This window comes from Xenopus laevis, chromosome 7S (genome assembly GCF_017654675.1).
Source record: "Xenopus laevis strain J_2021 chromosome 7S, Xenopus_laevis_v10.1, whole genome shotgun sequence".
Taxonomy (NCBI): domain Eukaryota; kingdom Metazoa; phylum Chordata; class Amphibia; order Anura; family Pipidae; genus Xenopus; species Xenopus laevis.
Genome location: NC_054384.1, coordinates 41,936,952 through 41,960,521, shown reverse-complemented (window position 1 = coordinate 41,960,521; position 23,570 = coordinate 41,936,952). Strand labels below are relative to the sequence as shown.

Sequence of the window (23,570 nt, the reverse complement as noted above, 5' to 3'; positions counted from 1 at the left end):
CCTTGTTCCAGATAAAGTTGCTTTTGGTAAAATATTGATTTTTTTTAATATAGCTGTGTAGTAAAGTCTTTTTTTCCTTTCTAATGGCAGTAATTTGATTGAGTTGGGCCTTTATTCTTTGATTGGTGACTTTTATGTTGTTTTTTAGTGTGTGAGATTCATAAGCATCTTATTGTATGTAATGCTTATCTGGGCTATCCACACAGATAGTCACTGTCCAGCTAGTGAGAAGAGCATGTTTACATTTGGACTCACATTTCAGGATCAGGGCCTTCGATAAGTGGAAGCATTCCCTCTAAGGTGTATTGCAACTACAACACACAGGCTACTGTGCATACAAAATGTACACAATGATTGGGCGCCAGGAGGTTCTTATGATGCAAACAAGAAACTGTTTATTAGTCCAAAGACAATATCCCCAGGTTTACTTACGTATACAAATGAAGTGTTAGCTTATGACACACAGTCACATCAGGTAATAGGTATTTCAGTTGAGGAAGGACTCCATTAGGCATTTGCAGTGATTCAGTATGCCATTCCCATCCAGTGCACTGTTTAGGAAGCTGTAAGCTAGCCTAACATCCTCTTCACTCGGGTCCCTGCACTTGAGGCATTCACAAAGCCTCTGGGAAGCTACTCCATGCTGCAAATCCTTGTTGGAGCTTCAACTGCTTTTTCTCTTTACACTATCTACCTTTCACTCCTAGAGAGACTATTACAAGTTTACCCTGTTCTCACTAACCCTCATTCACGGGGTTTGCTTGTCCCCGACTTAGGCATTAGAGGACCCAGTCCCTCTAGGCACATGGCTTTTCTGGGCCTTGCCGTACCCAGGCTCCCCTGGGCACACCCAGTCGGATCAGCATCCAGCAGCCAAAGAAGAAGAGGCCACTCCTTTCCAACACTATATTGCAGTGTGGCAGGAAGTGGTCATTACACCTCTTGACCAATAACACTAATGTTAAACTCAAATGGATACATAGGCTTTTGCCTAGTAACTAAGAAAAAGGGTAGGGCCTTAAAGCCATAGGGACATATAATACCTATGGGTCCCTACATGTATTTCTGTTGTTTTTAATGTTTTTTGTGTGTCCCCATTTTAATCAGTTCTCCCCTTGCCATGCATTTATGAGCTTCCTACACTGCTTTGAGTTGGGGGTTTCATTATACTTAAATAATTTGTCAGTGTTTCAAAAATGCGTTTGACAATAGACATATCTTCAAACAATGATTCATTCAATCTCCACTGCCAAGATTTGCAATTGAGAAGAAGACTATAAAAATTACTATTTACTAATTCTCCCAGGCTAATACAAAGAGGCCTACTCTAGTGTCACCTCTGCAACAGGCACAACTCAAAACCAGCCTGAATGCACCCAGGTCCTCTGACCCCACGGATGGTGCTTCACAGGATCTCCCTGCCCCAAAGCTTTAGAAAGCGCCACAGCGCTTGGGTAGCATGTGACCACCTGGTGATTAATATGCCCACTCACCTACACCCCAAATCCTATTTGTCTAGGCCCACTGAGCTCCTATTAACCTGTAGGTCTCAGAGGTACCAGACAGCCTATGGTCCAACTACAAATTAACAATGTAAGCAAAGTTACTATGCAAACCCCAAAAAGGATAAAAATGTAGGTACTTTTCATCAGCCAAGCCAGTTGAGTTATTAATTGGAATTTAATAGAAGAAGTTCACAGCACACAATATTTACAAATAGCAATATTTATAATACACATACAGTACAGTAAAGGAAATGTGAAAAATGTTCAAAAAAACTACCACTTACGTCCTTATTGTAAGAAACTGTAAATGGCCTCCGAGGAAGTAGAGGTTTAGCTTAATCCTGGTTTTGGAGATCCAGGGAGTCCTTGCACAACTTGTTGACTGGGTTGCTTCCTCTGCATAGACTAAAGCTGGCCATAGATGTTGAGATTTTTAAAAGATCCTGATCGTGAGACCACGATCTTCTCGGAACGATTGTACGATCGTACTAATTTACCATCAACTAAAAAGACCAATTTGCCAGGAAAACAAAGGGGAGCTGCCTGCTTGGCCCTGCAAACATAGATAGATTGCACTGGGACAGACAAAGATTTTTTGACCTGGCCGATCAATTTCCTGACAGATGTCGGCCGAAAAATCGTAAGATGTACGATCGTTCGAATCCCACTAATAATCCATGATAATTTCGAAGGATTGGTCGGGCTTCCCTAAAATCGGTTGTTCGGCAAGAGAAATCTTTGCGTCTATGGGGACCTTAACTTGGGCGAGGCTGCGCAAGGGTTTTCCCAAAAGCAGGGGCACATTCCTAAGGATGATTGACACATCCCTGAGCCACTCAGATGGGGCTATACTAGGCTATCAGGACCATTTGGCCCATCAGCCAATCACCTTCACTGCCTGAATTTGAGCCAAAACCCACACAGTCCTCAGAGAACAAAGGAAAAAAGGCTCCCTGGTGGATATACATAAACACCCTATGGGGGGAAAGGGGGGGAGTGGGACACGGGGAGAGACAGGGGTCTGCTTGCAGCAAAGGACCATAAAACAGCAGGAGGTAATAAACCTGCACAGAGCCTGCAGTGTCTAACCCCCCTTAAAACACACACAAAAGAAATATAAATTGTCACAATGTGTATTTTCCAAAAACATAATTTTCTGAAATCATCAGACTGTGACTTCAGAAAACTAAGAGGATATAATGCAGGCAGTGTAATGTGTTTGCAGTAGCTGGCATGTTGAAAAATTTAAATGTATGTAGGGACTCATATGGTTAAATGTGCCCCTATTGGCCAGGAGATGCTGCGACCATGTACTGTCACACTCTGGTATAGTGAGTGAGACGGGGTGGATCTTCCTCTTTGGCTGCTGGATGCTGATCCAACTGGGTGTACCCAGGGGAGCCTGGGTACAGCAAGGCCCAGAAAAGCCATGTGCCTAGAGGGACCGGGTCCTCTAGCGTCTAAGTAGGGGAAGCAGGGACCTCGTGAATGAGGCTAGTGAGTAGCAGGGATATATCTGTAATAGACTATCTAGGAGAGTGAGATGGAGAGTACAGATGGTAAGAGCAGCTTGGCTCCAACTAGGAGGGAAAGCAAGGAGATAGCTCTCCTCTCAGGCAAGACTGGCCTGTAGATAGGGACACAGCCTAATAGGGATTAGGTCTAGTGAGTTTCCTTATCCCCTGTGTGAGAATCCAGATCAAGGTGCTGAGATCATGAGGGTGCATCCAGGTGGACGCTATTGCCTCAAGAAGTTCCACTGTGCTGACTCTGCATTAAATTCAACATCTACCTTGGAAGCTCTGTGTGAGCAGGTGTGCCTGTATATACTGCCAATGCCTCTATAATGATGTAAGTAAATCTGTGGATCCTTTGTCTCGGACAAATAAAAGTTATTCTGTTATACTGCAAGAACCCCCTGGTGCCCATTATTCATATTGTTGTTGCACAGTAACCTGAGAATTGTAGTTGCACTACACCATTTCTGAAATCTTCCATTCAGCAAATGGCCCTAGCCTAGGGTGTTTGGGTCACATGTAACCCATGCTCTAAGCACTAGCTGGACATTAACCCCTTTTTAGTCTGCTTAGCCAAGTTAGCATTACCTGTACTTTTTCCATTTTGGTTTTAATCATGCCACATACTTTAGTAATAGGCATAAAAATATTCAGAAACCCCTGACATTGATTAGAAAATTTGGTATTATACTAAAATTAGACTTCGACCATTCGCCATCTAAAATCTGGCAAATTGCTGTTTTAGCCTATGGGGGACCTCCTAGAATCTAGCTGTCAATAGAGTAGGTATGATTCAGCCTCCAATTTCTTCACTTTATTGCTGTAAGATTCAGTAGGTGTCTGTGTTACACCCCATGTGCATAATTCAAGGAAAAATATAGAATCAATACAGCTCCAGGCAGTAATTTTCAGTTGCATAGTGTGCCTGCACTGCTGAATAAAACACATTGCAGTTGAAAATTACTGCCTGGAGCTGTATTGATTCTATATTTTTCCTAGAATCTAGCTGTGTCAATTGGTGGACTTTGAAAAATCTAATTTTTTGGGGGGAAAAACTTCAAATTAAATTCAATCGAATGCGCTATTCCTTCAATTTGTTCGATTCAAATTTGGCCGAATACGGACCGATTCGATTGGAAACTGACCTATTCGACCAAAAAAAACCTTCGACTTAATTTCAGTTGTTTTTTTTTAATTCAAATTTCGGCCCTTGTTAAATATGCACCTAAATGTTAATTGAAAGGTGAACCACCCCTTTAAACATTTCAAACTATAACAGTAAAGGTGGGAACAAGAACCTAAAATATACCAAGTTTATGAAAAAAGGCAAGCATTGGGTATAGGAAAAAAGAGTAGTTCTATTATTATTAAATGAGTATTTTTTTTAGTTATAGAACCCTGGCAGCCCAAAAAAGTGTGATTAGAACTCACCACAGAAAAACTCACTCACTTTCTGTTCATTCCTATGGAATTTTTAAAAGTTTTTCTGTTGTGAGTTCTAATCTCACATTTTGATAAATCTGCCCATTTGTCTTCGAGCACTTGCATTACACTTGAACTGGAAACTGGCACTTATATGGCAGTGTCACCCACTGTAACCTACAGCACTTAGGGGCATATTTATCAAGGGTCGTATTTCAAATTGAAAAAACGTCGAAATTCAAATTCAAAAAGACCAACCAAATTTTTTGGTCGAATAGGTCTGTTTTCGATCAAATAGGCCCATATTCAGCCAAATTCAAATCGTTTGAATCGAAGTAATAGCACTTCAACTCAATTCAAAACTTTGATTTTTCAAATCCACCAATTGACTCAAAATAGGTTCGAGAAGGTCCCCCATAGGCTAAAACAACAATTCAGATGGCTAATGGTCGAAGTTGAATTTTTATAGAGACACTACATGATAAATTTTGATATTTGGACTATTCCCTAGTTGAAGTACACAAAAAATAGCTTGAAATTCAATTTTTTTTTCATTTGAAAATTCACCAAGGGGGCGATTCACTAACTTTGAGTGAAGGATTCGAAGTTAAAAAACTTCGAATTTCGAAGGTTTTTTTTGGGCTACTTCGACCATCGAATGGGCTACTTCGACCTTTGACTACGACTTCGAATCGAAGGATTCGAACTAGAAATCGTTCGACTATTCGACCATTCGATAGTCAAAGTACTGTCTCTTTAAAAAAAACTTCGACCCCCTAGTTCGGCATCTAAAAGCTACCGAAGTCAATGTTAGCCTATGGGGAAGGTCCCCATAGGCTTGGCTAACTTTTTTTGATCGAAGGATATTCCTTCGATCGTTGGATTTAAATCCTTCGAATCGTTCGATTCGTTGGATTTAATCGTTCGATCGAAGGAATAATCGTTCGATCGAAGGAATAATCCTTCGATCGTTCGATCGTACTATCTGCGCTAAATCCTTCGACTTCGATATTCGAAGTCGAAGGATTTTAGTTCCTAGTCGAATATCGAGGGTTAATTAACCCTCAATATTCGACCCTTAGTGAATCGACCCCCAAGTGTATGGGGCAGATTTATTTTTAAAATTTTAATTTTTTAAATTTGAATTTCAAGTTTATTTTAGTGTAAATCGACTAGGGAATAGTCCAAATTCGATTTGAGTTTAAAAAAAATTCAAAATTCAAATTTTGAAATATATCATGTACGGTCCCTTTAAGAATTCAAATTCAACTATTCAACATATAAAACTTGCCGAATTTGTGTTTTAGCCTATGGGGGACCTCCTACAATCAATTTGGAGATATTTGGTGGAATTTTTTGGGGGGGGGGTGAAAAACCTTGATTCGAATTTGCAGCTCAATCCTTTTTTATTTTCTTTTTAATACATTTCGATTGGTCATTTTTTTCAAATTTTGAGTTAATGGGAGTTGATGGGAGTTCTTAGAAACGCCCATAAACTCGAAATTCAACCTTTGATAAATCTGCCCCTATGTGTATTGTATTTTTGTACTTATTTGCATTTATTATTACATGACCTCATTTGTTCTACTAATTTATTGATCTGCTGTACAGTGCTTAGCCCTCACATAGTGCTATACAGACAAAAATATACATACATACATAATTGACTTATTTGAACTATTTTTTTTTATAAATATTCCCCATAGTGTCTATACAGTTAACTAATTAAAGAGAAAATACAGAAAATCAGATACCAATACAGAAACTAATTTAAAAAAAGCAGTTATAAGAAACTTGTAAGGTTTTAGCAGTAGTATTGTGGTTTTTAGCTACTGTATATACAGTATAACTCCTTAGCAACAGATATAGGGAGAGCTATTAATAAATATGAGAAGGTTCTTCAAACTGACAAGACATGGTAGTAATTTAAAGCAGATACTTACTAATAATTATGAAGAACTGAAAAGATAATACAATATTTTTATAATGTAATACACATTTTTTGCTTTTTCACAAATGTTTACATGTTTTTGCATATTATTTATCAAAGCAAAATAGTACAGATTCTCCAATCACTAATCATGAGACTGCATAAAAGGATATGCTGTATCTACATTTTTTAAATTGTTATCCTGATCCTCATTATTCTTGAGTTTATTGCAAATATTAACGGGTATATACTGTATGCTATATATTGACATTTTTTCATTTAAAATTGATTTACATGGGCAAAGGTCTAATTATTTTTAAATATATGTATAGGTTTTTCAAGATATGTCATGGTCAATATATGCAAGCACTTTGGATTGAGAGGGGACAAGAAGAGAAAGTGTCAAGCCATTCAGTTCTAATTTACTTCTGCAGTTTCTACAAATTGCAATAAAAAAATTGTCACACAAAAACAATTCAAGTAAGTTATATGAGCATTTTGGTATGTTCCAGGTGTCAAATCGAAAAACTTATACTATTCAGATTTTTTCACGATTTTACAAATGTTCAAGAAAATGTATTGATAAATAGGGGCAGAAGTCCATGTGGATTTGGTCGGAGTGGTTTTCAGAAAAAAGTGAGAAGATTTTGATAAATAAACCCTTAAAGAAACTGAAAGATGAACTGCCCTTTAAACACTTTGCAGATGATCAGAGAAAAGCGTAAACAAAAGTATAAAAAATTCTACAGAAAAAACATTGCTTTCATGGAAAGAGGCAGAAAAGGAAGGCAAATAATTTAAAAGCAATGACAAATACAAAACTGAAATATAATTTAAAAGTTGCTAAGGATAGAAGATTCTATAACATACTAAGGGGGCCCATTTACTAAGGGTTGAAGTGAATTCGAAGTAAATTTTCGAATTCAAAAACTTCGAATTTTGAAGTAATTTTTGGGTACTTCGACCATCGAATAGGCCAAATTCGACTTTGATTCGAATTGGAAAAACTTCCAGTACTGGAAGTACTGTCTCTTTAAAAAGCTTCAACTTCAACACTTCGCCACCTTAAACCTGCCGAATTGCTATGTTAGCCTATGGGGACCTCCTAGAACCTATAGCCAACATTAGGCTAAGTTTTTAGAAGTCAAAGTTTTTTTTTTTTAAATCGTTCGATCAATTAAAACGTTTGATCAAATCAATTGATCTATCAAACGATTTTACTTCAATCGAATATGGCCATATTCAATAAAAAAAAACTTTGTAAATGTGCCCCTAAAAGTTACAGAAACAGAATGATGAACTACCCATTTAAACACTTTTCTCCAATCAGGAAAGAGTTAACTAACATATAAAAATACTACAGAAAAACATGTTTTTCATGTTCTGTGTTTTCCATGTGTGCAAAATCATGTTTGCTCTTCAATAAACGTATATATTATAGATAAATGATTTTCTTACACTGTAAAATGTACTTCTTTGAATTCATGTTATGATTCCATTGATTCAAGACTCTGGGATTGTAATCTGCAGTTGATTATAACTTCTTACTTAATTTAGTTAATGTATGTGTACTTTCATTATGGTTTGCACAACATTCCATGACACTGAACTAGTTTATTCAAAGAACAGAAAACACTGCTTGATATTTCAATCACATTTTATGCCTGTTACCAAATATATTTTGCCAGTAAAGCCATTTGTGAGATATGCACTTCAGTAGGAGAATTATGTAGTATGTATTTTTTTCATCTTATCGCTAACAGATTCATAAGCAAAAGTTTGGCATCAAGAACTGATTTACAGTCAGCTACCAGCAACATATTTATGATATACTCTTCCTTTGCTTATCTTCTCAATGTTTTATTTATGTAGATGCTACTGTATTTTTTCTCATGGGGAGATATGGTTTTGGCTATTTAAAATTAGATTTTCTATCTGAATTTAATAACATTTGCCCAGGGCTCAGGTTAAATAGATGAATGCTACTCCACCATAAAATCAAAGCAAGAGTTTTCTGCCTTCAAATAAATGATTCACAGTTCATTTTGAATGAGGATATATTTTTTTGAATGTTGGTACTAGATTTCAATAGTTGCCTAGAGTATTTAATTTTTGTCAAAAATAGTCTTACCTGTGTCATTGAACTAACTCTGAGCTACCCCTTTAATTTATATTCTGAATGTAAAGGCCATGTGTGCACAAAAAAAGTGTGTATGCCAGAATTGTGGTTACCTAGTTCATCTATGGGACTAAAGGAACCACCATTACTTTTTTTATCTGAGATGGTGGGCTCATAGTTTATGAGGACCCTTTATCAAAGGTCGAATTTCAAATTCATGTGATTTTTTTTTAATTTTTAACATACTCACAACATAACTGGGAGGTTATTTAAGAAAAATTTTGAATGTCTAATATTCGATCAAATGGTTCCGTCCCGAAAATTCAAACCAATTCATATTCTATTCATACGAATAACATTTTTCTCCAAAAAATGTCAGAAAGGCAATTAACATCCACAAATGGCTCAATGGACCTCTGCCATTGACTTGTAGGTGAACTCAGCAGGTTTTAGGTGGCAAATATTCAAATCAGGACTGTTTCAATGGTCGAAGTGTGATAAATCTCACATTCGGATTTACATTCTAATAAATTTAATTAAATTAAATATGAATGTGAATTTTTTAATTCACATCTGGCCCTTATGTGTATCATAAGCATAAAAATGACACTTCCAGCCAGGTTCCTATATGTCCATTGCAATTTTTTAATCTTTAGTTTATAGTCCTTTCGTTTACTTTACTAAAGTTCACTTTAGTAATTCTTTTGGAGGTGATGTTAAGTGATAAGATATTGGAATAAATTTAGATTTATATTGCTAGAAGATGATGTCCGCATGCTTTTATGCACAGTAGATCCTACCAGGAGGTGCGGCCTTGAGCTCATACTACTGTACACAGAGAGCTCATCCTGTTTATTGCCAAGCCAAGATGTCCAGGTGGGAACCAGTGCCACTGGGGAGCGGGTCAGAGTTGCAGAGATGCCTGTTAACTTTAACATGCCAGATGAAATTATTATTGCTGCCAAGCTCTGTGTATTTTATCTTCTAGTGGCACCCCTGGGTTGAATCCCTCCGTGTTTATTAGGGGGGGGCACTGTGCTGCAAAATCCCAGTTTCTTAGTATATCCCAAATTTCTGCAAAGGATTTTCAAGCTTGTCCATCTGCCATAAATTCAAATGTGATCCTATTCTAAAGTGTGCCAAGAATGTTACAACTTGTTGAGTCTGACCAAGAGACCAGCTTTTCTGAATAATTATAGCTTAGTAGATACCATTAAATTTTGATTGCATGCTTCAAAACATGTGTAAATTGTATTCAGTTTTTACATCTATGATATATAATTTATAATGTATAGCTATCTATAGCTACAACTATAATATATAATGTATATGTTACTCTTTCTTGGCAGTAATACCCTTTTCCAATGCATATAGCAAATAGATTACACAATATAGAGCAGCTCAACTACCTTAGGAGCTAAATTGTAAAGAATTAGTCAAGATTATTGTAAAAAATAAACAACTCTGACACACCTTCATGGAACTTATTGCCGAATACCCTTACATAACACTAGTTTAATTAAAAAATAAACCTTATATAAACTCAATAGGATTGTGTTGCCTCCAATAATATCTTATTTGGGATTAAATACAAGGTACTGTTCTTTTGTTCTTTTTTTTTTTTTATTAATTTTGATTACAATTCGATGGATTGGATGGAGCCTATCGAAGATTGTCTTTCTAAAATTCTGAAATCTCATAATAACAGAAATAGCTTTATGAATAAAGGTCCTAATGTGGACTGAAATTAATACAGGTGTTAAGTGAAATAAAGAGTGTTTTGTATATAGAAAATTGAATTCAAGTGTGCTGGTCCTTAATATATATATATATATATATATATATATATATATATATATATATATATATATATATATATATATATATATATAGTGATCAGTTTGTGACTTAAACACACAATAAGTGGACAAATGGTGCCAAATTTGTGTCAGTTGCATACTAATAAATGTCCAGTGTCGGACTGGGATACCAGGGGCCCACCCAAAAACCTTAGGACAGGGGCCCACCATCAAACCTTAGACCAGGGGCCCACTCTCAGTACTAATATTCTTCATCTCCTCAATCAACCTCTATTCTCCTAGTTTGTTTTCTTTACATACTATAATCTATTATTCCATCTATTTAGCCTCTTTGTTCTCATATAATAGGGAATGGCCATGAAATAGGCCAAGTGTTTAGCAGCATGAGGGCCCACTGACACTTAGAGTTTTCCTGGTATCCCGGTGGGCCAGTCAGACACTGTAAATGTCCTAATAAAGTTCATTCTGTGCAAGCCTTTTAAACAAGACAAGATTATAAATTGCAAAGTGTACCTTCTATCATAATATATAAGTGAAAATATACTTTGATAAAAGACAAAGCATTCAGAGTTGCCATAAAATATTAATATGAGGTAGTGATTTTAGACAATATTGTTATATACAAATAAAATACATCACTCAAAAGTCAATAGTGTTGTATTCCCACATACAAACATTTGCATATGTAGGGGCCACTCGAGGGCCCATTCCTGTCCCTGTGAGCTGTATAATTTTTTTTTTTTTTCAAATTTGAAATAGTTTTTAAATAGAATGAACTCCAATAATGACAACAAAAATTCTACTAGGAGTCTCTTATCCAGTGGATTTCCTGTGATTAAACTCCATACTGCTGCCAGACTCATATTGTGTCCATCTTGTGTCATCTCTTGTGAGATGCTAAATTACTTGGTACCAGAACATCCAGCAGTACCTATTATCTATACACTGCCGAAAATTCATAAAAATCTGTTCAAACCTCATTGGTGCCCTATCATCTCCTCAAATGGCTCTTTTAATGAAAATATAGCACTATGTGTTGATTTTTTTTTGCAACTGTGTGTTAAGGGCATCAGTAGCTATTTGAAAGATTCAAATATTTTTTTATGGTAATAGAGAGTATATATTGGCAGTGGATACATGGATGTAAAAACATACTGTATATACCACACCAGATGGATGTGGCAGCAGTATGGAGTTTAATCACAGGGAATCCACTGTATAAGGGACCCCAGAACACTTTTTGCTGTCATTATTGGTGTTCATTCTGTATAATGTAAAATCTATTTCAAATTTGAAAAAACAAATGCATACAGCACATTTTGGCTTTTGTGTAGCACCTTCATATGCAAATGCTTTTATGAGGGAATACAAGACACAACACATTTACAGCAATCATCTATTTCATATTCCTTTTATAGGCACTACATAGATAATCTGTTCTTTATATGGACTGGCAGCAACAGTCATTGATTGATTTTTTAAATTAATCTAATTTGCAGCCCAGTAAGTTTAACATTGGACTACAACTCTCAGAAAATGAATTTACTAGATATAACAATACACAAGCTTCAGCAGCAGTTGCATACTTGTCTATATGTGAAGCCAAACAAACAGGAAACTACCAAAGAAGTGTGGAAGAGCCGAGGAAACTTAACTGGCAGAGAGACCTTAGGGAACGCTATGGAGGGAATTCCAGACTACCTCGTTATACATCTAAGCAGTATTACAACTCTTCAACTTTAGATTCCTCGGCATATACAAGCACTGAGGACGAGGAATCGATTCCCAGCAAAGCTGACCATTATTTTTTAGGCGCACGCCCAAAGGAAGGGCCTGGAGCAATAGGGAAGAAAAATCCACGCTACCCGATAGAGAGAGACGCCTATCCTCAGCGGTATCGAAACAACAGCAACAACCAGAGGAGGTAAATCAACTTGTGGTTAATTTATCCTCTGTTACACTTACTGAGACTGAACTTAAAGTCCTTAATAAAGGCCTAGGCTTTGTACCTAGTTATTCTATAGACCTTTTCGATTGGGAGGTGGACTTTTATAAGTTTATTCGCTCTGCTAAACTTAAAATGAATTTTTCAGGGGTAAAACCTAACACTGCTATGCCTGATTTGAAATTGCCGATTTTGAAAAAGAAAAGTACATTTATCCCTGATGTAACATGTGGGGCCCTCGAAATGTTTACACAGGTGGTCACTGAGGAGGTGAAAAAAGTGTGGGGTAACAATAGTGGGGTCCGCAATAATCTTAATTATGAAGAAAGGAAAGCATTAACCACCCTTAAAAACAATAAAGATATTGTAATAAAAAAGGCGGATAAGGGGGGAGCGGTGGTCATAATGGATATATCTGCATATAGAACAGAGGTTATGAGACAATTGGAGACCCCCGGGCACTATTCCCTAATTGAAAGCGATCCAACAATTAAACTTAAAACGTTAATTGATACAATGGTGTTTGATGCTTATACTGCAGGAACAATAGATAAGAGCACTAAGGAATATCTTATTACAGACTTTCCCAGAATACCAATGCTGTATATATTGCCAAAAATTCACAAAACACTAGAGAATCCACCTGGAAGACCCATAGTGTCCGGAATAGGGTCAGTACTTGAACCCCTCTCCAAACTCGTTGATCGACATCTACAAGGTTTAGTTTGTAATTTGCCTACATGCCTTAAAGATACGAATGAGTTATTGTTAAAATTGGATAAGGTTCATAATATATCCCCAGGTATTTGGCTCTGTAGTATCGACATACAGAGCCTTTTTACTTCAATACCCCAAGATGAGGGGATTAAATGTGTGGAGGATGCTCTCTTGGAAACTAATTTGTCTAACTCATATGTTTATTTCTTAATTGACTGCCTTGAAATTGTATTAAAAAAGAATTATTTCAAATTTGACGATCTTTTCTATTGGCAGAAACAAGGGACGTCGATGGGTTCAGCGGTCGCCCCATCCCTTGCAAATTTATTTGTATATGATTTGGAGAATAAATTATTTCTGAGAGAGCCATATTTGCAGTATATTAGATGCTACTATAGGTATGTGGATGACATACTGATCCTTTGGGATGGACCGTTAGAGGCATTTAATAATATGGTGGATACTGCAAATGAGGCCCACAATACAGTCAAATTTACCAGTGAGTCATCCAACCAAACTATTAGTTTTTTGGATGTACAAATTAAAATAGAAAATGGGGGCCTATGTACAAATTTGTATCGGAAACCAATGGACCGAAATAATCTCCTCCACAGTAAGAGTTTCCATAACCCACGAACACTGGATGCGATCCCTAAGGGACAATTTATGAGAGCCAAGAAGATAGCATCCAGTGAAGTGGGTTATAAACATGCAAGTAGCGATCTGACAGAAAGGTTTCTGCAAAGGGGATACCCCAAAGGTAAACTTAAAGCAGTGGTAGAAGAGGTGAAAGGGATGGACCGTGCTGCTTTATTACAGCCCAAACAAAAGCAGGGTGAGACGGATAGATTAACCTTCGTAAGTACATACGACAAAAGGAGTAAGAAGGTAGAAAAGATAGTGAAACAATATTGGCCACTTCTGCAAACTGATGCTATCTTCGGAAAAGTTTTTCGAATCCCCCGCGGTTCTCGTATAAAAAGGGTAAGTCAATAAGAGACACATTATGTGCCATTTCAAGAGTGGATAATAGCAATACTGTGTTTAAAGGTACACCAAAAGTAGGCACATACCCGTGCATGAATTGCAACTGTTGCAATTCCATTATAAAAGGACCTTGTATAAATCATCCCATTACAGGTGAGGTAATCAAACTAAAGTCATACGCCACATGTAAAACCAGCCACGTAATTTATGCTCTGAAATGTCCCTGCGGGAAAATGTACGTAGGGAAGACAATAAGGTCTGTCAGTACTAGGATAAAAGAGCATAAAGGCAATATACGCAATTTTAAAAATGATACCTATACTGACACTCCTGTAGCCAGACATTTTGATACTGTAAAACATAATGTATGTCAGCTAAAGTGGATAGTGTTAGAGACAGTAGCAAAACCCAGTAGAGGAGGTGATCATAACTTGATACTATTGCAGAGGGAGGCAAGATGGATAAAGCGCTTGGATAGTGCTTATCCGAAAGGGTTAAATGAGCAGTGCAATTTATCATGTTTTCTTTAATAGTAATGGCTTGTCGTCCTTTGTTCCCAGGAATTATAACTAGATTCCAAGTTGTAATGACATGGAACTCCTGCTGCATTTACATATGGGTGAGTCCATTCAATCAGGAGTCTTTATATATATATATCGTTTATTTTTGAATTGGTAACTATAATATTGCAACCTTGTTGCTAAGAAAGATAATATATACATAGAAGCCAGTGATAGGAAATAATTACAGAATGTCTTAGAATAGCAACATACGTTGCGAGATTAGAAGGTACTGTTAAATTGATATAATAGAAGTGCTAAATTGATACAACATAAAGATTTCAAGTGAATTGGATAGGCTAATGGCAATTTCCTTGTTTTACAGGTCTTTTACAGGTTAGGCGGATTGAGCAGTAACCTGGTTTTAACATTATGTTTCAGTGGGATTTCAACATGTATTATATGAAATAATGTGTGTCACTTTTAATAGCTAGATGAATTGGGTCACAATAAGTTTTTACAATATTTATTAGAGATCATATTTTGTAATTTTACACTTTGTGAGAGGCTTTTATAAATTTGTAAAATCTCTATTATGCACTTTAAGATGTATATCACTGATAGTTAATGAAAAAAGTTTTATCTATGATGAACTGTGTGTAGCCATATGGGAGTTATAATTGCACAATGCATTTTAAGATGTATATCACTAAATAGTTAATGAAAAAGTTTTATCCATGATGAACTGTGTGCAGCCATATGGGAGTTATAGTTGCACAATGCACTTTAAGATGTATATCACTAAATAGTTAATGAAAAAGTTTTATCCATGATGAACTGTGTGCAGCCATATGGGAGTTATAGTTGCACAATGCACTTTAAGATGTATAACACTAAATAGTTAATGGAAAACTTTTACCCATACTGCACTGCTGGTAGTCACATGAGATTATAAATGATTGTTTTTGGTTGTTCCTTTTTACACTTGATAAAGGGCGTGGGCCCGAAACATGTTGTGTAACTCATTATCCCAATAAAGAACTTTGCAGACAAGTTGCTGCCCTGGATTTGTTCCACAACTACTGAATGCATTGATCTATATGTGAAGCCAACAGACAGAAACACATTGTTACATTATAAAAGCCATCACCCGAAGCATTTCATTAATTCTCTGCCCAATTTGCAGATGTCGCGTGTCCTGCAAATTGATAGTGATCCACAAAAAAGGATAGAAGACCTTTAAAAAATGGGCAACAGGTTTCTAGAGAGGGGTTACCCAAAAACATTTACAGTATTGCATATACATCTAATATAAGTAATTATAAAACAACTGGACTTGCTGAGTAATTGAAGATGTTTCAACTGACTTGTGTGGGAAATTGTTGGCATATAGACTCTTCCACTAATCCAATCACAATGGCACATTATAACTCTTCAAAGAGGTGACATCTGAAATTTACAGAGGTGTTGATTCTGTGATAGGATTACCAATGTGTCATGCAACTCCTAGAAACAGGTGTTAATTGTGAGAGTTGCATGAATAGATGTGTGAAGTGTTCTGAAACCACTGGGGTACAGATGTGAGAACAGCATTGTATGTAACAGAAAGGTGGTGTTGAAAGCCGCCACCTCTGTTCAGGGATGGTTTCTCCACCTCGACTCTTTCATGCCTCATTCAAACCAGCGATCTTCTTTATCCAGGATTTGGACCTTGCTATCTTCAAAGACAGCTGAGTCTTGCCCTGTAGAGTTCGCCCTCCTATGCTGAGCCATTAATTTGGTGAGCAGTTGCTTTGTTTCCCCAATGTATAGATCTGTGCACTTCTCGCGACACTGGACTCCGTATACCACATTACTTTGTTTTTATTTTGGTGTTGGATCCTTTGGGTGTTCCAGTTTTTGTCTCAGTGTGTTGCTAGGTTTGAAAAACACAGGAACATGGTGTTTGTTGAAAATCCTCCTGAGTTTCTCTGATACATATGGGCTGACTATGTTTCGTCTACTATGTGTCTGTGGGTGGTTATTTCTATTGGTGTTCCTGTTGGGCTTGGTTGCTGCTGTTTTGACAAAGGCCCATTCTGGGAAGCCACACACTTTCAAAGCTCCTCTAAGATGTTTTTGCTCTTTGGACTCTGTTTCAGTTGCCACACATTCCGCCCTATAGTGCAGAGTTCTAATGACACCCAGTTTGTGTTTAAGCGGAGGGTGGGAATCAAACAACAGATATTGATCCGTATGAGTGGGTTTCCTGTATACTTCCATTTTCAAGTTACCCCCCCTCTTGGATGCATATCAAACAATTCCAAAAGGCAAGTTTGTTCTTGTGGACACCTTCCCTTGTGAACTTGATGTTATTATCCACTGAGTTAATGTGTTCTGTAAAGGCTGCCACTAGGGATGTCGCGGACTGTTTGCCCGCGAACTAGTTTGCGCGAACATCGGGTTGATACTGCTCTGTATTGTAGGGACAGAACTCTGCAGGGATTTGAGGGACATTTTAGGTTAGGTAGCTTTGCTGGCTAGTAATCTACCTTCTACTGCAGTGCTCTGTGTGTAGCTGCTGTGGGCACTGCTGCTGATCTCTCATCTGCTGACTGCTGTAATAACCCAATAGTCCTTGTAAGGACTGCTTTTATTTTCTTTTTTGTTTTTTTACTTTGCTAGTTGCTACTATAAGAGCCCAGTGCTATTAGTCTAGCTGTGTTGGGGTGGGGAGTGGGACTGGTGTGCTGCTCCTAGTAGTTCAGCACCAACCAGAGTAATTCTTTTTTTTAATATATATATATATTTTTTTTTATTTTACTTATCTCACTGTTCTTTAACGTGTCCAGTGCTGTTTGCTGTTCTTCATAGTAGTGCACCAATAGTAGTGCACTTGCAGGCATTATTTGCCCAGTGTGTTCTTCAAACAATGGCCAGCTAGCTGTGTGAGCTTGTTCACATTCTGTCTAAATATCAATAATAATACCGTCTCCAGAAACACCACCTGAGTGACGTTTTTCAAGCAGCAATAATATATTCCGTATCCACTGCTGTAGTGTATACGTTGACCTTGCAGGCATTGTTTCAATTTGTTTGCCCAGTGTGTTCTTCATTTTCAAACAACGGCCAACTAGCTGTGTGAGCTTGTTCACATTCTGTCTAAATATCAATAATAATACCGTCTCCAGAAACACCACCTGAGTGACGTTTTTCAAGCAGCAATAATATATTCGGTATCCACTGCTGTAGTGTATACGTTGACCTTGCAGGCATTGTTTCAATTTGTTTGCCCAGTGTGTTCTTCATTTTCAAACAACGGCCACCTAGCTGTGTGAGCTTGTTCACATTCTGTCTTAATATCAATAATAATACCGTCTCCAGAAAGACCACCTGAGTGACGTTTTTCAAGCAGCAATAATATATTCCGTATCCACTGCTATAGTGTATACGTTGACCTTGCAGGCATTGTTTCAATTTGTTTGCCCAGTGTGTTCTTCATTTTCAAACAACGGCCACCTAGCTGTGTGAGCTTGTTTACATTCTGTCTAAATATCAATAATAATACCGTCTCCAGAAACACCACCTGAGTGATGTTTTTCAAGCAGCAATAATATATTCCGTATCCACTGCTGTAGTGTATACGTTGACCTTGCAGGCATTGTTTCAATTTGTTTGCCCAGTGTGTTCTTCATTTTCAAACAACGGCCACCTAGCTGTGTGAGCTTGTTCACATTCTGTCTAAATATCAATAATAATACCGTCTCCAGAAACACCACCTGAGTGACGTTTTTCAAGCAGCAATAATATATTCCATATCCACTGCTGTAGTGTATACGTTGACCTTGCAGGCATTGTTTGCCCAGTGTGTTCTTCATTTTCAAACAACTGCCAGCTAGCTGTGTGAGCTTGTTCACATTCTGTCTAAATATCAATAATAATACCGTCTCCAGAAACACCACCTGAGTGACGTTTTTCAAGCAGCAATAATATATTCCGTATCCACTGCTGTAGTGTATACGTTGACCTTGCAGGCATTGTTTGCCCAGTGTGTTCTTCATTTTCAAACAACTGCCACCTAGCTGTGTGAGGTTGTTCACATTCTGTCTAAATATCAATAATAATACCGTCTCCAGAAACACCACCTGAGTTGTTGTTGTTGTTGTTTTAAAAAAAATGCCAGGCAAAGGCAGGCCGCCACGCAGAGGCACTAGGGGCCGTGCTGCTATGCTATCCTGTGGCCCTAGGAAATTGCCCAGTTTTACAAAGGCAATTACCCTGAACTCCCAAAATGCTGAAGAGGTAGTTGACTGGCTTACACAGCACACCCCATCCTCTACCGTTTCTAACTTTGCCACAACATCCTCATCCTCCTCTGCTATGGGCACCCCACGTAACACTTCCTCCACCACCGGTGCCCCTTCTTCACTGGAGTCAGAGGAGTTATTTACACATGAGATTTTGAACTGAGTGATGCGCAACCATTATTGGCAGAAGAAGATGAAGGAGATGAGGACGTTACACCAGATATAATTCTGGCAGACAACACAACAGAGATGGACATAATGAGTGATGAGGAGGTCCCCGCTGCTGCTTCCTTCTGTGAGCTGTTAGAAGAAATTGATGCATCTGAGGAGAATGATGATGAGGAGATTGATGTTTTGTGGGTGCCCAGTAGAAGAGAGCAAGAGGAGGATAGTTCAGATGGAGAGACGGAGAGTCAGAGAGGCAGGAGGAGAATAAGACTTAGAAGAAGCAGGGAGGACAGCTCGCAGGGAACAGTAGGGCAACAACATGTATCGCCACCTGTGGTCAGCCGGCCAACGCACCCGCCATTGCCGCCAACTTCTACTGTTACCGCCAGATTGCCAGCTTCAAATAGGTCAGCAGTGTGGGATTTTTTTAATGTGTGTGCCTCTGACAAAAGCGTTGTAATTTGCAATGAGTGCAGTCAGAAACTGAGTCTTGGGAAGCCCAACACCCACATAGGTACAACTTGAACGGCAAGCACAAAGCACTATGGGAGCAACACCTCAAAGGCAGCAGACAAACTAAAAGCCACCCTCCTTCTGGTCCAGCATCTTACTGCTCTACCTCTGCTGTCCTTGACCCGTCTGAACCACCTTCCACTCCGCCTTCCACCTTGACCACCAGTTCCCAGGCATCTGCCCCCAGCCAAGTTTCTGTGAGGGCCATGTTTGAGCGTAAGAAGCTAATGTCTGCGAGTCACCCCCTTGCCCGGCGTCTGACAGCTGGCTTGTCTGCACTCTTAGCCCGCCAGCTTTTACCATACCAGCTGGTGGACTCTGAGGCCTTCCGCAAATTTGTAGCAATTGGGACACCGCAGTGGAAGGTACCCAGCCGCAATTTTTTTTCAAAGAAGGGAATACCACACCTGTACCACCATGTGCAGAGCCAAGTCACCGCATCTCTGTCACTTAGTGTTGGGGCAAAGGTCCATATGACTACTGACGCATGGTCCTCCAAGCATGGTCAGGGCAGGTATGTCACCTACACTGCCCACTGGGTGAATTTGGTTATGGCTGGGAAGCAGGGAATGCGTGGCTCAACAACAACAGTGGAGTTGGTGTCACCACCACGGATTGCACGCGGTTCTGCCACCACCTCTACTCCTCCTTCGCTCTCTACCTTGTCTTCTTCCTCTGCTTCCTCCTCCTCTGCTGCTGGGTCCTCCTCCTCCACACCTGTGCACCCCCAGCTCCCCCCAGGCTATTCGACGTGCCAGGTACGCCGTTGTCATGCTGTCTTGGGGATGACGTGCCTGGAAAGCAGAAACCATACCGGATCTGTACTCCTGTCATCTCTGCAGTCACAGGCCGATCGGTGGCTGACCCCACACCAACTGAAGATCGGAAAAGTGGTGTGTGACAACGGAAGCAATCTGTTGGCAGCACTGAGACTGGGCAATTTAACACATGTGCCCTGCATGGCACATGTTCTGAATTTAATAGTCCAAAGTTTTATCTCGAAGTACCCAGGATTCCAGGACATTCTCAGGCAGTCCAGGAAGGTGTCGGCCCATTTCAGACGTTCCTACACAGCTATGGCACGCCTTGCTGACATTCAGCAGCGCTACAACATGCCAGTCAGGCGTTTAATTTGCGACAGCCAGACTCGCTGGAATTCAACGCTCCTCATGTTTGAACGTCTGCTGCAACAACAAAGAGCCGTCAATGAATACCTGTTTGAACTGGGTGGTAGGACTGGATCTGCAGAGCTGGGGATTTTTTTCCCCCGTTACTGGGTGCTTATGCGCGATGCCTGCAGGCTCATGCGCCCTTTTGAAGAGGTTACAAACATGGTCAGTCGCACCGAAGGCACCATCAGCGACCTAATACCCTTTGCTTTCTTCCTGGAGCGTGCCGTGTGACGAGTGACAGATGAGGCTGTAGACCAGCGTGACGAGGAGCAGGAAAGCGCACGATTTCTGGTCGGAATCACCAGAACGAGCCCAGGCACCTGCTGCAACGCAGGGAGAGGTGTCAGAAGTGGAGTCAGAGGAGGAAGGTGGCTTTGTGGAGGAGGAGGACCAACAGGAGCAGGCTTCCCAGGGGGCTTGTGGTGACCGTTTGGGGACCCCTGGTCTTGTACGTGGCTGGGGGGAGGAGACCGTGGATGATGTAGTCCTTGATAACGAGGAAGCGGAGATGGATACCTCTGCATCCAACCTTGTGAGAATGGGGTCTTTCATGCTGTCATGCCTGTTGAAGGACCCCCGTATCAAGAGGCTTAAGGAGAAGGACCTGTACTGGGTCGCAACGCTACTAGACCCTCGGTACAAGCATAAAGTGGCAGAAATGTTACCAACGTACCACAAGTCCGAAAGGATGCTGCATTTACAAACCAGCCTGCAAAACATGTTGTACAATGCTTTTAAGGGTGATGTCACTTCAGGAACTCATCAACATTCCAGGGGCAGAGGTGCCAGTAATCCTGCCACGAGCGCACCTGCAAGGACAATGCACTTTGGCCACTCTGTAACGTCAGACATGCAAATGTTTTTCAGTCCAAGGCAGCGCCAGAACCCTTCGGGATCCACCCTCAAAGAACGCCTCGACCGGCAGGTAGCGGACTACCTGGCATTAACTGCAGATATCGACACTCTGAGGAGCGATGAACCCCTGGACTACTGGGTGCGCAGGCTTGATCTGTGGCCAGAGCTGTCACAATTTGCCATGAACCTCTTGTCTTGCCCCGCCTCAAGTGTCCTCTCAGAAAGGACCTTCAGTGCAGCAGGAGGGATTGTAACTGAGAAGAGAACTCGCCTAGGTCACAAAAGTGTAGATTACCTGACCTTTATTAAAATGAATGAGGCATGGATCTCGTAGGGTTACTGCACGCCGGAAGACTTGTTCTGACTCCCCATGCAGCTGTCCTTCTCTGCACGCCGCATGACTCCACACACAGCTGTCCTTTAGCGTCCTCCTCCCTCCGCCACCGTTACAAACTAGGGTGCAAACCCTACTGGTTTGGTTTCATTTGAATCAAAACTTTTTGGACAGGTAAATCCTGAGTTTTTCTGGCCTCTGTGCTTCAGTGGCTGCGACAAAAAAAATGACTATTTTTAGCATTTATATGGCATATTTTTTCTGGCCTCTGTGCTTCAGTGGTTGCGACAAAAAAATGACTATTTTTAGCATTTATATGGCATATTTTTTCTGGCCTCTGTGCTTCAGTGGCTGCGACAAAAAAAAAGACTATTTTCAGCATTTATATGGCATATTTTTTCTGGCCTCTGTGCTTCAGTGGCTGCGACAAAAAAAAAAAGACTTTTCAGCATTTATATGGCATATTTTTTCTGGCCTCTGTGCTTCAGTGGCTGCGACAAAAAAAATGACTATTTTTAGCATTTATATGGCATATTTTTTCTGGCCTCTGTGCTTCAGTGGCTGCGACAAAAAAATGACTATTTTTAGCATTTATATGGCATATTTTTTCTGGCCTCTGTGCTTCAGTGGCTGCGACAAAAAAAATGACTATTTTTAGCATTTATATGGCATATTTTTTCTGGCCTCTGTGCTTCAGTGGCTGCGACAAAAAAAATGACTATTTTTAGCATTTATATGGCATATTTTTTCTGGCCTCTGTGCTTCAGTGGCTGCGACAAAAAAAAAAAAGACTTTTCAGCATTTATATGGCATATTTTTTCTGGCCTCTGTGCTTCAGTGGCTGCGACAAAAAAAATGACTATTTTTAGCATTTATATGGCATATTTTTTCTGGCCTCTGTGCTTCAGTGGCTGCGACAAAAAAAAAAGACTATTTTCAGCATTTATATGGCATATTTTTTCTGGCCTCTGTGCTTCAGTGGCTGCGAAAAAAAAATGACTATTTTTAGCATTTATATGGCATATTTTTTCTGGCCTCTGTGCTTCAGTGGCTGCGACAAAAAAAATGACTATTTTCAGCATTTATATGGCATATTTTTTCTGGCCTCTGTGCTTCAGTGGCTGCGACAAAAAAATGACTATTTTTAGCATTTATATGGCATATTTTTCTGGCCTCTGTGCTTCAGTGGCTGCAACAAAAAAAATAACTATTTTCAGCATTTATATGGTATATTTTTTCTGGCCTCTGTGCTTCAGTGGCTGCGACAAAAAAAATGACTATTTTTAGCATTTATATGGCATATTTTTTCTGGCCTCTGTGCTTCAGTGGCTGCGACAAAAAAAATGACTATTTTCAGCATTTATATGGCATATTTTTTCTGGCCTCTGTGCTTCAGTGGCTGCGACAAATTTTTTTTATATTTTTAGCATTCATATGGCATATTTTTTCTGGCCTCTGTGCTTCAGTGGCTGCGACAAAATTTTTTTATATTTTTAGCATTCATATGGCATATTTTTCTGGCCTCTGTGCTTCAGTGGCTGCGACAAAAAAAAAATCATATTTTCAGCATTTATATGGCATATTTTTTCTGGCCTCTGTGCTTCAGTGGCTGCGAAAAAAAAAATTATATTTTTAGCATTCATATGGCATATTTTTTCTGGCCTCTGTGCTTCAGTGGCTGCGACAAATTTTTTTTTTATATTTTTAGCATTCATATGGCATATTTTTTCTGGCCTCTGTGCTTCAGTGGCTGCGACAAAAAAAACATAATTTTTCAGGA

The 23,570-nt window shown here is 39.3% G+C and overlaps 2 protein-coding genes across 6 annotated transcripts in view; one reads left to right on the top strand and one right to left on the bottom strand.

The window, feature by feature from the left end:
* The window catches only part of LOC108703350 (pro-neuregulin-3, membrane-bound isoform-like), a 500,441-nt gene that overhangs the window by 56,109 nt on the left and 420,762 nt on the right, over positions 1-23,570 (bottom strand). The window lies entirely within an intron of this gene.
* Positions 11,931-14,991, top strand: LOC121396317. 2 transcript variants are annotated; one of them, XR_005962978.1, is made up of 3 exons: positions 11,931-12,237; positions 14,523-14,581; positions 14,848-14,991. XR_005962978.1 is itself a non-coding variant. In XM_041571158.1 (2 exons), exon 1 carries the CDS (start codon positions 12,394-12,396, stop codon positions 13,969-13,971), a length of 1,578 nt encoding a protein of 525 aa, XP_041427092.1. In that variant the 5' UTR covers positions 11,931-12,393; the 3' UTR covers positions 13,972-14,581; positions 14,848-14,991. The 2 variants fall into 2 exon arrangements, 1 of the variants encoding a protein (XP_041427092.1); XM_041571158.1 differs by having other exon boundaries at positions 11,931-14,581.